Source organism: Girardinichthys multiradiatus, chromosome 14, assembly GCF_021462225.1.
Source record: "Girardinichthys multiradiatus isolate DD_20200921_A chromosome 14, DD_fGirMul_XY1, whole genome shotgun sequence".
Taxonomy (NCBI): Eukaryota; Metazoa; Chordata; class Actinopteri; order Cyprinodontiformes; family Goodeidae; genus Girardinichthys; species Girardinichthys multiradiatus.
This window is the reverse complement of record NC_061807.1, coordinates 30,831,912-30,850,657: the sequence shown is the minus strand read 5'-3', so window position 1 is coordinate 30,850,657 and position 18,746 is coordinate 30,831,912. Positions and strand designations below refer to the sequence as shown.

The 18,746-nt window shown below is 39.5% G+C and overlaps 1 protein-coding gene across 2 annotated transcripts; it reads right to left on the bottom strand.

The window, feature by feature from the left end:
• Positions 1-18,746, bottom strand: mmp14a (matrix metallopeptidase 14a (membrane-inserted)). 2 transcript variants are annotated; one of them, XM_047386588.1, is made up of 11 exons: positions 18,553-18,746; positions 18,241-18,337; positions 6,586-6,734; positions 6,288-6,410; positions 5,788-6,095; positions 5,545-5,706; positions 4,518-4,657; positions 4,210-4,348; positions 3,960-4,110; positions 2,544-2,659; positions 1-2,400 (listed from the first exon to the last, which is right to left on the bottom strand). In XM_047386588.1, the coding sequence occupies exons 1-11, from the start codon at positions 18,729-18,731 to the stop codon at positions 2,093-2,095; spliced, it is 1,872 nt and encodes a 623-aa protein (XP_047242544.1). In that variant the 5' UTR covers positions 18,732-18,746; the 3' UTR covers positions 1-2,092. The 2 variants fall into 2 exon arrangements, with proteins under 2 accessions (XP_047242544.1, XP_047242545.1); XM_047386589.1 differs by having other exon boundaries at positions 18,241-18,326; positions 18,553-18,674.

The following is an 18,746-nucleotide window of genomic DNA, read 5'->3' as shown; positions in this document are numbered from 1 at the left end:
TGAAAAATCTCATTTCTTTTTATTTATATGATCATCACTATAAATATCATTACCATTATCATTGTCATTGATCACCTTCAATTCTAATTGATGTAAAACAACAACAAAAAGAGCGCCATCTGAGCTGAAGTTCATAAACAGGATGTTTGATCTTCTGTGCCAACATCTGAGTAATCTTCAGGTGTTTCACTGTTACAGAAAAGTCCCTGACCTCACATCATCTGATCTGAATGGAAGCGGGGCTTCATTTCCATCATTGTCATGTTAATTGCCTCTGTCCAGCAGGACTCCTAATGACAACACAAAACCAAAACAAAAATCAAAAAGTGACTCAGAACTTTTCCAAAACAACAATAATAACAATAATCATACTTATAATAACAATTTAAAATAGAAAATTGCACCATATTGTGGAAACCATTATTAGCTCTGCACGTGTTTAACAATAAAGAGCGGAAATTTCAAGTTAAAGCATCACATTTAAAAATCATTTTTCCATCTGACTGCTTGCACTGACTCGTTTTTATTGTGCACATTTTAATGCCTGAAGTTTGAAGCACATTTTGAAAGACATAAAGAAGGATTCCTGAACCAGTAAAAGTTTATTTTTATTTTGTCCTCTGGATTCATTTGTGGGATTAATTATCTCCAGCATCTCATATAAAGTCTGATTAAAAAAATTCAAGTCTGCATAAGGTAATATTAATGTCCATAAAAGATAATATGTTACACATAACTCCATCAAATTCATCTATTTTTTATAAATATTTACTTATCATTATGACGATAATAATAAATGGGCATTTTATTACCAGAAAAAAGAGAACAGTTATAAAACAAATGCCTCGGTACCGATACTGAAACAAAAACTCATTTAGTACCTTTTTTGGACAGATTTTATTACTCAGCTTCTTGTCAAAACATAGGAACAACCTCTAAAACAATAATTGTTGGAGAACCAACCCTTAAAACCTGGACCAAATACCTACAGTTGAAACCAGGTATTTACATATAGTGTATAAAAACATGCAAAACTGTCTTTTTATTTCTCACTATCTGACATTAAATCACACTAATATTTTCCTATTTTAGGCCAGACAGGATTACCAAAATTATTTCCATTTGCTAAATGATAGAAATGTGAAAGAGAGATCTTGGCCTGAGCTGAAAGGCTGTGCAGTCATGAAGAAGCCATGACTCCAAAAGTCAAATTACAGATCTTCATCTTGTGGTCTGGAAGTTAAAACTTGGGCACCAATGGGTCTATCAAATGGACAATGACCCTAATCATTGTTGTTTATTAAAACCGAAAGTTATTATGTGAATTAGGCCTGGACACATTGGTATATAATGACATCTTCTGATTCAGTATCTGACCCTTTTGAGATTGTGTGACACCCTGATCTCAGTCCCTTAGAACATGTGTCGGTGATCCACCTGACTTATTTACTGCAGTTTTGTCAAAATGTCTGCAAACCTTTTTATAGTATATGTAAACATCTGGTTTCAACTGTGTTTCTGCAACTGATTGGATGAAGAATGCTAACTAAAGTAATTTTTCTGTGGATTTAATATTAGGGGTCTCATTTTAAGCCTTATAATATTAAATTAAAGCGACAGTGTCTAGGTAAAACATTTCCTTGCAAAAAAAATTTTTTAAGTTGCCTAACCTCTGCATAACAGAAGCAAGTACTTTGAATGCGAAATGAATCAGAAGGCAGTTCAGCTGGAGTCGTCGAGATAAAAATGAAGGGTAGGGGGGGTTTTGTAGGAAATTGTCAATGAGGAACAGATCTTTGATCATATAGGTCTGAATTTCTCAACACAAACAGAACATGTAAATAGTTAAAATACATATATACTTTTCCTGATTTCAGTTTCATGGGCTTTTTTGTGTGGCGCTTTCAAACCTCCCAACATGTTGTCCCCCTTTAATCCCCCAGTCAGTCATTCTTTCCCACAGTTGCATCGTTCGTCTTTTCTCCCCGTCGAGTTTCAGTCTTCGCTGCGCTCCCAGGTCTTTCAGACTCCTCTCCCTCTTTCACTCTGTCCCTCTTTGTGCAGTCTGTCTGCCAGTCACCCGTTGGTCCGTTTACACCTTGTCCAGCAGCGATCTCTGACAGTAGAGGAGGCGCCGGGGCGTGCCGTACTTCCTGAAGAACAAAAGCGCTCCCAGCGTGAGCAGCACCAGCACCAGCAGGAGGAGAGGAATCACCACACCCGCCACCCAGGAGCCTCCCTCTGTTTCCTCGATGATGATCACCGTCCGACCCTTCTTGGGCTCTTCGCTGTCGCAGCCCATCCAATCACGCAGCACCGACTTGGGGTAACCAGACTCCACCTTCATGTGCTGGTTGTTGAACTTCCAGTACTTATTGGCCTTGTAGAAGTAAGTGTAAGCTGTAGGAATACAGACAATGAAGAGGACCAATGAAAATTTCCATAGATTAACCTGTTTTGAACCACAGGAAATTGGTTAAATAGATAATAGTTATATGCTTGGGCAGTAAAATGCCCACAAACAGATAGTAAGGTACACTCACATTGATCTTCACTCATGAATGCAGCCTTAATATTATCTGGGGCTCCACTCCACTTGCTGATGGGCTTTGGATAGTCGTTGTGCACCCTGAGAGTCTGCTCGTTGAAACGGTAGTATCTACATGCAACAGAAACAACACGCTATTAATGCAAACTCTCAAACGGAAACAACTATGGTGAAAACAAAAATGCTTTTTTTGAGATTAAATTAGTGTTACAGACCGTATTGGGGAAGTAAAGTGACATTAATGCAGGGTTCTCACCACAAATTTTTATGAGCGTGGGGGAGGGGATTTTGTCTGACGGCAGAGGTGGGTTGGGGGTGGTGGGTGGGGTGTGAAAGAGACAAGAATAGATTTTCTTCTGCAGGCTTGTCATGATATGACACTGTTTATACCCACCGTGTGAAGCTAACACGATTTTAGAAAGCTTTACCGTTAGCGGACGCACAGGGTGAAAGGAAGTGGGAACGGACTCAGCACATGCGCTACAGCCGACATAAATCCACACGGAGGGAGGCCAGTCAAAGCGACGATGCGCTCATCAAAAATGCCCTGGTGTTTCAAAGAGTTCATGATGACTTGTGCTCTAGCAAGGTTCCCAGTGTCTTTGGGAGAGAAACAGGCCCACAGCATCACGGATCCCCTACCATACTTGAAAGAGGGCATGAGTTGGTATTTCACAGGTTCACCCTATGCTTTACTCGAAACTGATCTGCAGTTTGTTGATGGGAAGCTCAAAAAGCCCAGGTCCATTTCCAGCAGTATTTAGGAAACTCCCAATTACTCCTAAACAATCAGCTGACTTGTAGATCACTGATGGTTAATATGAAAACTTGCTAACTCCAAGAGGCCACTCTGTGCTGCGGCCTTCTAACAGTAACTGTTTGATTTTTTCCTCCTCCCTTGCCATCCTGCTCCCTGTGTGTGATGACAGGATAAATACGGTCCCTGACCCAGTCTAGTTAACAGTTGTTACAGCAATGGGTCTTAGTGCCACATTATATTTATGATTTAGGGAAACAGTAAGTCATGGATTAATTTGCAAAAGTTAATACGTCAAGGAAAGTATTAATGAAACTTTATCTACAGTCATTTTAAATGCGTTGTTAGGGATGCCAATAATGTGTGGGGGATTTTGTTAAAGATCATCTCAAAACGACTTACCTTGTAATCAAAATAAAACTTGAACTTTTCTAGATTTTTGGGGAGAGATGAAGCTGCTGCAATAAAATATTAGTTCATTTTCCATTAATCCACATCCTTACATTGTGCCCAATTTAGAAAAATCTATTTTATAAAAGTCGAGATGTGGGATCCTGCTTTTAGAACATTTGGAGAAGAGCTTTGTAAAACGTCAGTTTACAATAGTTCACTGGAACTACGCAAAAAGACCCCATGAAAACTACTAAAACTCACTGAGTTCCTTTGAAGAAGAATGTCTGTCCAGTTGGTGAGTAAAAGAGAGCAGCATCAATCTTGTCTTTGGGTAAACCAGCGCCCAGGTCTTTCAGGCTCTTTGGATAACCCTTGTCTAAGGTGGCCTCGCTGTAAACCCAGTATCTGTCACCTAGACACAAACAAGTAAGATAACGCAATTAAAACATAAAGACATCAGAGATGGAAGGAGTAGAGGTAAACTTTCATCCTGATCCCAGGAGGAACTTACCCTTAAAGAAGACAAACTTCCCATCCTTCCTCTCATAGGCTGCGTTGATGTTTGAAGGAAGGCCTTTCCAAAACTGAGCTACGGGTCTGGGATAACTGGGCAAGACCTTGTTGTTACGCAGGCGCCAAAACCACTTGTCCTGCAAACGCATGCAGGTAGATATGAAGAAGTAGTTGCGTCAGTGATAATTAAAGTCTCAGAAGAACCACAATAAGCAAGAGTTGATACATCTTCAAGTTACAAGGCAATGACTTCACACAAGAAATTACACCTACAGCTGTGATAACAAAATTAAATACTTCCTGTACCTTAAATACAAACTTTTCCCCTCTAAGGATGGCAATTGTGTCAAAGTGTCCCTCACATATGTCGGGGCCTTCATCGGGTTTTTCAGGCTTGAATGGCCTTGTGGGACGAGGGGGAGGAGGGGGAACTCCAGATTTGGCACCTGTGAGGAAGTAATGAGAAATAGAAAATAAATAGTTAGTTTGATGAATTCCTAATCAATGTATTGAAGAGATTTATTTGCTTGACAGACAGACAGACAGACAGACAGACAGACAGACAGACAGACAGACAGACAGGAAGGAAGGATGCAAGGAATAAAGTAAGGAAAAAAAGAAAAAATTGAGAAAGAAAGTTGACAAAGAAGGAAGAAAAAAAGGAATGATGAAAGGAAGGAAAGAAGAGGGAAAAGAAAAGAAAGGACAGTTACAGAAGTTTGGATGCACACAAGAAAGAAAGGAAACAAAGAGGGATAGAATGAGGGAAGAAAAGAAGGGAGAAAAGTCAAGAAGGGGAGGAAGGAAGGGCACAAGGAAGGACATAAAAAGGGAATCACACAAGTAATGAAGGAAGGAATGAGCAGGAAGAAAGTGAAAAACACAAAAGAATAAACGATGCAAGGATGTAAGGACATAAGAAAGGACCCTAGGAAGAACGTTTGCAGCGAAGGACACAAGGAAGGAACAACACAAGAAAGAAAATAAGGAAGAACAGAAATAATGAACAATAAAGAAAATGAGGAAGACAGGACACGTAAAAAAAAAGGAAGAAGGTGAGACAGTGATTAGACAATGTTACAGGAATGAAGTCTTTAAATAAAAATAATTTCAATACTCTTGTTTCCTTTTTCCATATTTAAATTACTAAAATACTAAAATTAAATGTAAAATGGACTGGACCTATATAGCGCTTATGCAGTCATAACGACCACTTGAATTTCACACTTTTCCAGACTGTGTAATAACCCTTCTAGTTTTATATTTTGATGCTTAATTCTAATATCCTCAATATTAACTCATAAGTGCATCATTCTATACTTAAACCACCAACCATAAATAGCCTGAATCCCTAAGAGGTCATCCTCCGGCAGCTGGAAATGTTCTGTTTCAAACCACTGATAGAAGGGGGCCATGATAGCCGAAGGGTTGTCTGAGTGCTCCAGACCCAAAGCATGACCCAGCTCATGGACCGCCACCAGAAAAACATCGTTTCCTGTAGAGAGAGAGAGATAAAATGTGAGAAAGTAATGGATATATTAGCTTTTACAGCAGAAGCACACTGTTTCTCTCTTACCTCCCTGATCCACGGTCCCGGTGGTCCATGGTTCGGCGAGGTCAAAGTGCGTGTCTCCCCCGATGCCATTCCCGGGGAAGTAAGCGTGTGCCAGAAAGCCGCCCTCTCCGTCGAACGGGGTGCTGTCATCGTGAAAACCTTCAGCGAAGGACAGCATGATGTCTGCATACTTGTCGACTTTGCCTCTAATCTGGCTGAAGGGGATCTCTCTGAAGGTCAGCTGGATGGCGTTCTCCCACACTCTGAAAGCCTTTCGGATGGCCTCATACGTGGCTTTCTCGCCTACTTTGGGGGTGTAGTTCTGTATGCTGTGAGGAAGAACAGAGTAAAGATGGTTTAAGATGCAAAGGAGCAGCAAACATCAGAACTTGAAAATGTTTTAGTATTTGGTTGGAGGGAAAGTTGTGTTGTCCTCCACTGCTAAGACATCTTTATTTTACAAAACCAATTTCAGTTAATAAAAAACACAAAATAAGAAGATAATCAGCATGATTTCTGACCTGAAGGTGACCTCAGACTTGTGCCACTTCTGACCTTGCCTCGCATATCTCTTCCTCCTCAGGTTGGTTTTCAATTCTGGACCGAACTTGTCAGGGACGCCACACCGCGGCCGACTCATTGCTCTGGAGACAGCATAAATAATGTTACTCCTAACACATTCAGATGACTCACACTGATTTATATATATATATTTGGTCATAACTTTCCCAGTTCCTTGTACAAAGGATAATGTGACTTTAAAAAAAACAGTCAACATTTCTCTGAATTACTAAATAATCAAAATCAGTCAGCACTCACTCTAATGTGTTGGTATCTATGGTTCCAGTGACAGTCAGTCCGTAAAACCTCTGCATGGCTGAGATTGCTGTTACAATAGACTTGGGTGAGCGGATGGCCTGGGCTCTGACATCACCGGGAGGCAGGTAGCCATACTGCTGCAACCACGCCTAAAAAAGTGAGGCATCAACAACAAAGCAAAGACAAGAGAAGGACTGATAAGACAAAAATCCTGGACACCTTATTAAACATATTTTACGGGCAAAAGACAATCATTTGCCTTCACCGTTGGCACTAGCTGAAAACAAATATCTATCCCCAGTTGGGGAGACTTTAGGGAGTCTCCAGTTTACAAATAAACAGTTAATGATCCCCAAATAATTTAGAGAAATATTCAATAGACTGACAAGTTTCACAAGACACGTGTTGAACTTTTTGAAAGGCATGCTTCCTGTTATATCTGGTGCAAAAGTGACAGTATTTCAGAAAAAGAACTAAATACTGAAAGTAAAACATTGTGGGGTAGTGCAATGGTCAGGAGCCTCTTTGCTGCTTCAGGGCCTGAATTAGTCCTTAAATCTGATTTAGATGCTGTGGCATTATCTTAAACAGATCGTTCATGCTCAAATGAGTCCGATTTCAAGAAGAATGGGCCAAAATGCTTCCATAATGTTTTGAAAGACTGATTGTTAACTGACTGTTGCCTCCAAAGGTGGCACAATCAGTTAGGGGTCAATAATGTCTGGTAGGATATTTTTGTCTCTTAATAAATTAAAATATCCATTAAAAACTCTATACACTATTTTGCATTTAATCAGGTTACCTTTGTCTGAAATTCTATTTATTTTGATGATCTGAAACATTTAAGAGTTACAAAAATAAAGAAACAAACAAATACATTTATTTTTAAATTGGACATTTGTTTAAAGATGACACTTTAGTCATTATATTCATTTTTATTTGAGTGTCAAAACATTTCGCAGATCACCTTTAGAAGGGGCTTGGACAATTAAATAGTACATCATAGCCTTATATCATCAAGAGGTGATATCACATACTACTGCTTTTTACTAAAATATAACACATGTAGGATCTAATTTATCATGACTCCTTTTAGAAAATGTTCATATTCCCAATTTAAAGAAGTTGTTGCCTATTTTATCTTGTTAACATTGGGTATTTAACATGACAAACACCTAATGTTACCATACAATAGAGACCTGAATCCTACGAATTATAATTTCTAACTTAACAGCAGATAAAACACAGATAATTACAGAAGAAGCAGGCACACGCCAGTCCTTTAAACATAATTGAATCAGATTTTTTTTTCAAACTGTAAAAGCAACCCTACATTGGCATGTGTGTCACCACGACATATAAAGTGTTCACATAAATCAACACATTATAACATCTGGAAACTATAGTCTTGCTCATTCAGAGAGTACTTGCAAAGAAGTTGATCAGATCAATACAAACAAAACTAAAATATCAGGTTTCTGTCATTTTGATATTTATCTTTTTTCCATCAATCACCGCTTTACAATGGAGAAACACCTCCTGAAACATAATTATGTTCTTTTGCAGAAAACAGAAGGATTTGGCCTCATAAGTGAAAAGTGTGAGCGTTTGTGTGATTTCCCACAGTTCTTAGAGTTCGTCTGGACCTGCTTCCCTCAGCTCAGACATACATTACAAACTTTATGGAGATACAAGGAAACAACGTGTTAGTGTTGAAATAACTCGCTAACCAACATTATCATATTAACTTAGAACGCTAAATTAATAATCTTTTTTCTCTCTTGTGATTCAGACATTACCCAGTTTACAAACTCTTTGAAGCGACATCAACTGCTAAAATGTTCCTCTGATGGATATTGAACTTGTTGAGGGAAACTTTAATGTGGGTTAGAATGAGACAGAGGAACTAAAGCCAAATTAAACAAACTCTGCAAACACTGATGTCATTTTAGTCACTGTGACCCAGAAATCTGTGCAGACAACCGTTGCCAAAGACAACAGGCCTTATGGCGGTGGAAAAAGTAATATTTCAGCAACATTTGAGTTCTTCAAAGCTTGACGTTAAGCTCCATCAGCTACCATCTGTCTGCTGTCCTCTGTCAATGTGTCAGCTAAAACCACAACTATTTTTGTTTGCACATGGGTAGCCTTTTCTTTCCATTGTTTATTGCTGGTGGGCTACCAAGACACTGTCAAAGAAGGAGATTATTTCAGAAAGAAATGTACAATTTTCCAACTCTGGGATCAGTCAGGACACAGTTAGCTTAGCATAAAGGTAGATTATGCAGATAGGCTAATGTTTAAGTCTCTTAGAGTGATATGTTATATCTAATTCTGTTTACTCTGCAAGTCTTAAAAGTAAAACAAATGGTTTTAAAGGGTTATAATGTGGGCAAGCTTAATTTTATGCATATTTAGCTAACCTGAAACCACTAAAAAAGCCTTGCTAGCTTCTTCAACACCTACATTCTATAAACAACTTACTGCACCTTGGGAGGAAATGATACATGGTTTTCACATTTTTAAATATATTTTTCAATACAAATCTGAAAAATGTGCTGTGTATTTGTATTTAGAGCCCCAGAGTCAATGCTTCTTAGAACTACCATTTGGTTTACAGCTGCAAATCTTTTGGGGCATCTTTATGAATTCTGCACATCTAGACAAAAAAATATTTGCCCATTCATTTTCGAAGAACAGCAAAAGCTCAGTTAGATTTGACAGAGAGAACCTGTGAACATCACTTGCCACATATTCTCAATGTGACTTAGGTGTAAACTTTGACTGGGCCATTCAAATAGATGAATATGCTTTAATCTAAACCACTCCATGGTAGCGTATGCTATATGCAGTATGATGTTGGCACTGCAGATCTCAGAGCAGTGGCAGCGTCATACTTTCTTTCACAGGTTTGCTGTGTTCCTTACATGGCTTATGGGAAACTGCACACAGTACTTAAGTGGCAAGCGTATTACTCTTCCATTACTGGCAGATTTGTGGAGCGTTTCCACTGAGTTAACACACATTTGCATCTCTACCACAAACTAATTGGTGGGGTTCCGATGAATTCCTTCTTTAGCATCATCTAAACCTCAACTATCTCTCTTTTTCCACCATATGTGCTGCTTTTCTCTTCAGGCCCATCTCCATAAACAAGAAAGGTGAAGCAGCAGGGAAAGGGATGGAAATATAGAAACTGACTCGGACTACCAGGCCAAAGGGTACACAACCTGTGCACACACAGCCACTGTTAGTCATGTGGTGGGAAGCAAGGACTGAGAACAAGGTTCATTTATGACAGACTGCAGAGGGGCACCTAATCCCCCTTCTCTCCATCTCTGCTCATTCAGTCTAACAAGATCTATGGGATTTCTCAGGATTATTTAAGCACCAAGTAAATTTATTTAATCCACTGACTCTCACAAGTTTACTTTCTCTGTCACCGAGCTGACTGCACCTAGTGTGTCCTGTGGCTCCTGTCTGATGACGTGTTCGCTTCTATAAAAACACCCTTCCCACAAACCATCAAGACCTCCACTTCTCTCCACTGCTCCCAAACTACTCTGCACACTGCCGCCACCTCCGGTTGGCCTTCCAGGTATCCCAGCATGCCCCCCTCTCCCCACTCTGGAACTCCCAGCAGCCTCCGTCAAAGCTCCTATTTATTCAGACTTCTACATGGCTGCCATTGTTGGCCAGATAGCTTACTACACAGCCATGTGTGGTCAAAGGCCTGACTGCTACTTTTGTAAACATAACGCTGGGTCCTACTCTGACGTGTGGTCTGATATATATAATGACCCAGCAGGAAAAAGAGCCAGTCTGAGGTACAGATACTAGAAGTCACTCAGCTGTGTTGTGTATAGATTATTTAATCCTGTGGTAATTTCAGTCTAATCAGAATAATTCAAATAAACCAATTTTTTGTCCCTCCACAAGAAACTCTAAATCTGAATTACTGCAGCAACACACAAAAAGAAAAAACCAACTACAAAAACAAATAAAACTTTACAAAACAGAAAAAAGAAAACAATACAAGTACTCAGAATTAATATAAAGGTACAGAATATTATTTCCATAAAAAAAAGGTTTAAATACATGCTTCTTTTCGTGCAAGACAGAAAACAAAAACAAACTGCCGTTTTAAACCTAAAAGTAAAACTGTTGTGTTTTTTCAATGAAAATTGAACCTTTGATTTTTTCTGACCCTTTAATATAAAATATGCTACTTTTGCTTCCTTAAACCTTTGCCAGATCAGTAATTCTTGGGTATGGGCTGACAATGACAAAACTGACACTGTCTATCATTTTAGACAGTGGTTTCCAGTGCATTGCAAGGCCTGGTAATGGTTTATTACCAGGCCTTTGCCGAACTTCATCATGTTCTGCGGAGCTAATTTGGTTGTTTGAATCTGGTGTAGTGGAGCTGGAACACTCTCAATCTTTCAATGCTCACTGCCAATCAGCTGGCTGAAGGAAGTCTACTACACGTTTTCCCCATTTTACAAAAAACTAATAAAAAAACTAATAAATTAATAAAAATGTGGCTGTTTGAAAATGAGTCCGGTCGCAAATATTATGATTAGTCATTGTTTGGAAACTAAAGGAGCACCACCCATCACTTTCTTTATGGTAACATAGTTTTTAAACTACAGCAGACTGCAGGCTGGTTACTTGAGCAGATTGCCCAGCTAATTAACCACTTAATATCAGCTTGTTATACTCCTAGTATTACTATATAAGGAGCAGAATGTAAAAAAAATTATAATATTAAATGCAAAAGTCACTTAAAACTACTATTAACTTGAGCATGAGGGTTTGCTGCAAAGTTAACAAGGCGTATGGCCTTATTAACTTTGGCTACAAGCTCGTCCAGGAGGAGTGATTGTGTCATGATTCCAGCCCTTCAGCTCTACCTTGACTGTGCTGATTACTCATTACCTTCACCTGCACTGGGCTGCTCCCTAATTAAACAGCTGCTCATCAACAGCTCAGTGCGAGATCGTCTGTTGCCCCTGTCACAGCTTTCAAGCCTTGTTTCATGTTCCAAATGAGTTTTCTGGTTTTCTGATCCTGCCTGCTTTTTGACCACAGATTTTTGCCATGTCCTTCTGCTGTCTTAGGGTCTCCCAAGCCCAAGCCAGGCCCTCAGTTACTCTACTGTCACTCCTACAGCTAACGCTAACATTGAACCTAAGATCCCCCCCCCTGTTGACCATGACTACATCCTTCCCTCCAAGACCAGGCTGGCTCTTGCCAGTATTGAGAGCTTGTTCAAGAGGAGTCATCAGAAACAACCACCTCCGGTTCAGTGTCCTAAAGGTCTTCTGTTTGTTCCTGAAGAAATTGTGTCTAAAGTCCTTCAGTTCTGTCATGGCTCTAAACTTTTCTGTCACCCAGGTATAACAAGGACTCTAGCAGTGGTCCAGTCAGGATTCTGGTGGCCCACACTCAGAAAGGACACGCGAGAGTTTGTGTCAGCGTGTGCCACCTGTTCCAGAGTAAAGCCCTCCAGCCGGTCTACTGAGGCCTCTACCTATTCCACATCGACCATGGTCCCACATCTCAATGGATTTTGTCACCGGCCTACCTCCCTCTCAAGGTAACACTGTACTCCTCGCTGTGGTTGACAGATTCTCCAAGATGACCCACCTCATTCCTCTCCGTAAATAGCCCTCAGCACCTGTTCTCGCTGATGTAAGTGTTCAGACTTCATGGCATTCCCCGCAACATCGTTTCTGATAGAGGACCACAATTAATTTCCCGTTTCTGGGGTGAGTTTTGCACCCTTCTCGGCATTGACGTCAGTCTCTCTTCAGGTTTTCATCCTCAGACGGATGGCCAGACAGAGAGGATTAATCAGGAAGTTGAGTCCAAATTGCGCATCCTATGCATGGATGCTCCCAGTCGCTGGTCCCAGAACTTACCATGGGTAGAGTACGCCATCAATGGATTACCGTCAAGTGCCACAGGTCTGTCACCATTTCATGTTGTTTATGGCTATCAACCGCCTATTCTCTCTGTTCAGGAGGGGGCTACCCAGGTTCCTGCTGCACACTTAACAGCACGTCGTTGTCTCAGAGTCTGGAGAAAGGCCAGAGCGACTCTCTGCAAGACCTCTGCTGTCTATGCCCGTAATGCCAATCGTCACAGATCCCAAGCCCCAAGACACCTGGTGGGTCAGAAGGTGTGGTTATCCACTAAGGACTTGCCCATCAAGGTAGAGAATCGCAAGTTGGCACCCCGTTTTGTGGCCAGTTTCCTATTGCCAAGGTTATTAACCCAGTAGCTGTGCGTCTCAATCTGCCTTCTTCATTGCGTGTGCACCCCAGCTTCCATGTCTCCAACGTCAAACCTGTGAGGTCATCCAGGTTTTTTCTTTAATTTATTATAGCTGATCCTGATATATATTATAAGTTGTTAATTTAATTTATTTAGAGTTAACTTTCAATTCAATTTATAAAATTGAGGCAGCAAAATTTTGTCACAAAAAAAGAAAATAACTTTTAGTTTCATTAACAGAAATTAGCTCCTGCGCAGTATCTGTACAATGTGTACCATTTTTCAGCGCAATAACCCAACATCGCTTCATGACAATATTATCTTTCTCACTAACAAGCTGTAGCAAGTCTATTATAACTGAGGGGAAGGAGACATTCTTCAGAAACAGGCCTTTAATCTGTCTGTGCATCAACCCTAACAAAATATTTCAAAACCACAAAAAATGGTATTGTGACCTCGATCCCGTGCAAGAAAAATGTATTTTCCTTGTGTATTTTCCATTTAGGCAGCTGCTATACTGTTAAAAAAAGTTACTGATGTTGTAAGAATGGCAGGTTTTCCAGCTTCAAATAGAGAAGCCAATCACTGCAAGCTTTCTACATTATGAAACAAAAAAACTCCAAGCACATTTGTAGTGATTGTGGTACTGAAGACTGTGCTTTAGAAATAGGCGATATGTGGGAGGTCTCTATTTGTGCAACATTAACCAAAAGAATATGATCAGAGATGAGATAGAGATTAGCTAAACACTTTTCAGCTCTTTTTCTGGATCTCACTAGGTCTTAGAGAAAACATGCATAGACAGGAGGATCACAGACAGCAAAAGATGATCTAAAAAACAGAGAGACATCGGAAAGAAACAGAAGTAAAAGCATTTTAAGGAAGAGTGGACAGAGACAGAGGGGTTGGGATTAGGGCTGTGTTTAAATTTGAGGACCTGAATCAGTTGTTCCTCTCTCTCTGTGCCAATGGAAAAAACACAGAATATAGCTCATGAGTGGCTGACTTTTATATTACCCTCATTTCTTGGCATCATTCAGCTAGTTAGCACTCACATCAACACCGTCCAACACGATTTCCAGTTTCTTTTTAATATATACTGGTAAAAAAAATCAAATACTACAGTTCCCTTGATGATTCATTGCACACAATGTGAAACAGCAAATATTAATACCCCAAAAACTCATTTTTATACATTGCCTTTAGAAAACGGTTTCTGACCTTTTTCACACAAATACTGCAAGTAAACACAACTTAAAGGAACTTTAGGTGAGTCCTTTTAACTTTAATAGATGGAAAACAATTTTTTACACCTGTTTCTTCCAAATTAAGTCTTGTCTTTCTTTTAAAGCAAAGAAAATATTTCCCTCTGCAACTATTTTGTCTTTCCTCGATTATGAAGATGTAGCTTTTCTAAATGCCTCTTCATTATGCCGAAATGCTCAATGACACAGTTTTTCAAGTAGCTTTGGGATTCATGACAAACCTTAAAAGCTAGCATATCCTCACTTCTCAGGTATTCTTGGCCTTCATCCCTCATATCTAACATCCTACCACATTCTTCACATTCACCATATTCCCTCAGCTGGAGCTGTACCTACTGATGGCGGCAAATATCCTCCTCCTCATGCTAGGAACTGGCTGCAACTTTTAAAGCAGATCATCACAATGATTTAGTTTAAATCAATATGAAACAGTTTAAGTAGCCAAACATCTGAATGCAGCAATTCTGATTGATTTATTTGATTACACTGTTGAACATGTCACTTGTACATTTTTAATTTTGCCTATATTACAGTGACCTTTTATCTTTTATAACGTGTACGATTATTGTAGGTTGTGTTTTAATGCTGTCTTGAGCTGCTCTGGTTTTGACCCGGGCAGCCCTAGTAAGTTTGGTTTTAAATGTCTGTGAGTCTTTCCTGATCAAAATAAAACAAAAAGACTTGGTAGGGGACTAAAAACAAGATACTGTTAACAGAGTTCCACCATTAGAGGATCACTGTTGGGTGCTTTGTAACATTTTTTTATTACAACCACAAATTACTGATATTTATGATCACTAATAACTAAAGCGTTGCATATGTGTAATAAGCAAACACATTTCTAACACAAAGCAGGATAACCTTTCCTACCCACTTCTACAAGCTTTATTTAAAGTCATCTATAAACTACTCATGGTCTACTGTAAGGAAATATGGTTCTATTTCTGTATCAATAATATCTACCAGCAGGAGGTTGGTCAGATTTGGTTTGATTAAATTTAGCTATAAATTCTATATTTAACTTTATCAAGTGGGGTCAGAACTCCAATCAGTGGAAGTAGGATGCAATATAAAGTCTTCGAACATTAATATAGAGCTCATTGGATTATACTTGAGATTTACACATGATGTATGATGTATTCAAAGTCTATATAAGTACTTATGTGCAAAGAGAAAAAAAGCTCATGTGTAATAGTTAATTACGTGGGTATAATGTGGTTTGTTTACTGGTAGGAAATGGAAGAAGGTGGGTACAAAATAGAGGTATGACATAGCGAAGGGATGACGTGACCACAATCAATTTATGTTTCCACCATGGAAACAAATGTTGTTTTCCGGAGATAGTTACAAATAACAGTCCTGTGCACAGCTAGTGGTTGGCAATATAGGACAATTGTCACATCAATTTTTTTACAGTAAAATCACAAGAAAAGACAAATACACACCAGTGGACTTTGGCCAATTAAATATTTCTGAACCTTTTGTTTACCAGTTTGTCAAATTCTGTCAGAAAGAGTGGAGAACAGTGGACATTTTCATAAGTACATTGATTTATTTCAGACTTGAAGTAAACTAGGTCTCAGTCTATTTTGCTTGATTATTATTATTTTTTTTACAACATTCAGATAAAGTCCCCTGTTGCCGCAAAATGCCGGTTTCTCATGCTTAAGAACAAGGAAGAAAATAAGCTCAATATCAAAAGAATAACAATTTCACGATTTCTCTCTATCACTAAGCCTTTAAAACCAAAAGGAAACAATCCTAATAGCCTGGTTAACAAACCCTGAAAGTTCAACATGTCCACTTACTTACTTGAGGATGGATTTGTCAACCAGTGTCTTCCATGTTTGAGGTATTCTAGAAGCTGAGGCAACTAATGAAAATTATCATCAGACATGAACATTATTTTTTTCAGTAATCACTAACTTGGATTTACTTCGGTTTTGAGGATTCACTTTTTTCTGTTAAAAGCTATTTTGAATGTAAGGCACAAACATATACAATTTTATTTGCCTGCATTTAAGCCAGACATTGTGTGAGTACATCTGGTCACTTGATACAAATCTAATCAGCTGATAATCTAAAACTAAAAGCCCCCCTGAATGTAGCTTTTGATCAAAATTGTGCAAAAAATGCATCTCTACATGTATTACAGTCACGACAGAGGCTATTTCTCTTTCATGTTCTCTGTAAGACTGAACTGGACTATTTTCCTAGAAACATATGCAAAGATAGACCTCTCTTGAACTGCATCGGTTTCCAATTAAGCCAGATGCAGATGATTATTTTCACAAAGTGACAGCGGTTGCCTGTCGAATCAGCAGGCAACAGACCCTGAGCAAAGCTTTCCTTTCATGCTACATCACCAGTTGTGATAAAAGCGATGCAGTCCAGATGCAGTTTGAACAAATCCCTGTTCCACAGCTGGGATCATAATACATCGCCAAATGCTAATGGGGAAATCTCAAACTTTGTGTTTTATTTTGCTAAAAAAAGTCAGGTTTCTGCTATGAGACGTGTTGTTTTCATGGCTGACCATTTCCTTTGCTCACAAGCTCCAACCAAGCATTTTTCAAAGTCAAGAAAGCTTACAGGAGGCAAAACGTTGAATGAAAACAGATGCTGGAGAAGCTTTTTTTTAATTTCTGAGAATCCTGGAAGCCTAAGTTCTCTCTTGGTGGAGCTCCTCCTTTCACTCAACATGGATTAAGTCTGTTTACTCATCACGATGAAGTCAGAGAGGGAATGTCTGATGTTGAGAAACACTGATAACCGCAAAACCTCTCTGCCACTTCAGCTTTTTAATCAAAATTAAGATTTTTGTTCCTGTACAAACCAAATTGAGCATCACTTCTCTTCAGTTGAAAATTTATTTTCCTGAATTGTTATCTTGTCGTTTCTTCTATCAGTCCAGCTCAAACAGGGATGCATCTAACCTTTGATTACAGGTTTCATGGAGTGATGTAATCCTGAAGCCGTAATTAAAGCTTTTCTTCTTTCTGTAGCAGCACTAAGTGCAAATTCTGCAGACAAAAAATTCCATTTTCATCCGATATGTGCTTGAAAACCTGTCCCAAGCGTTACATCCAACTGAGATGTGTTGCTGCAGGGATGGTTTCAGGTGATGTCCTGTTGCCCAGAACCAAGCTGTTTTTCTCACTCTGTTTACAGACATCCATCAGTGTGTCAGTGTGTTCGCCTCAGGCCTCTTGTAAACTGGCTGACTTATCCACCTCGTCTGGCTTGACTCACACGCCAGCCGCTTGCGGTCAGTGACTAAGGTCTCTGCAACACATCCTCTTGTAAATGTGTCCAGTAATGCTGATTTTTTTGTTTCCAGCAAATTAAGTTTTTGGTCTGTGAGCCAAAATGTTGTGACATATTTTGTTTTATTTGTGCATAAATGCTGCATGTTTGGCCAAAAAAGCTCTCATTATCTGCTCCATATTATCACACCACCCAATGACTGACGTGACCCAGTTTCAGGGTTCCCCAGCAGTCTGGAAATCCATCCATCCATCCCACAGTTTGACCTTTTGTATTTATGCTTTAACAATGAGTGAGAAAACTGAACGAGAACTCTGGATGTTTGAGTCTGGAAAAATTTGATATTTTAAAAGGAAAAATATTTACAGGCACATAAACATATTTCATGTCTGTTATTCTTACCTCTTTACGTTATGAAGTTGAGAGACCCTGATTGGAGACAGTGTCTATGGTCAATCATTTGCAACATTACACTTCACCTGATTGCAGAATTACGTTTAAGGGGAAACTAAATTAACTAACTGGAATATTTTTAAGAGGGGACTAAACTGCAGCTTGGTGTCTCAAAGCTGAATCTAAGACATCCACGTTGACTTTGCATGTGAAGGCAGAGCAGCTTCCAGCCCTTCAGTTTATACGGTCTAAGAAGGCAGATGAAACCCATTACCCCCCCTTCATTTTTAGCAGAACAAAGCAGCTCAGCAGAGACTTCCGAGCAGACGTCTTCAAACCCAGAAAGCTCACTGCACAGCGTCAAAATCCGAAAGTACAACTCAATACATGTAAATACAATAAGACATTGTTTGACGTGTACATTTGTTGCATTTTTTGCGCCACTTACCTCAGCTTTTAGGACATTTGCGCTGACAGAGTGGAAGCAGAAGAGACAGCAGGCCAGGCTGAGCAGATGCGGCAGCATTCTGGAGACTGCAAACGACCTCCCAGACATAAAAAGTTCAGAAAAGTTACTCTCTGCAGCAAACTCTCCCAAAAACACAACGAGGACTCAGGATAAAAGAAAGTGAAATGGACCGAAGCTGCTTCAAAAGGTGGCAAGAAACTTTGTCGTATCCGCATGGACACTTTGAGCACACTACACAGTTACCCTGCGCAAAAACACTCCACTGGAGTCAACACATAGAAAACAACTCACGATGCGCTAAAAGCATAAGGTAGATGCTGTAGCTGCTGTGTGGACAGAAGCTTCACAGTTTGGCGTTCGTTGTTTTCTCTAAGACTGCCCGCAGTTTGTGTGGACGTCGTCCACAGAGAGATGAATTTTCCCTGAAAGTCCTCCTCCAGATGTGCGCACATCGTTTGCGCATAGGACATCTTAGGGAAACTTTT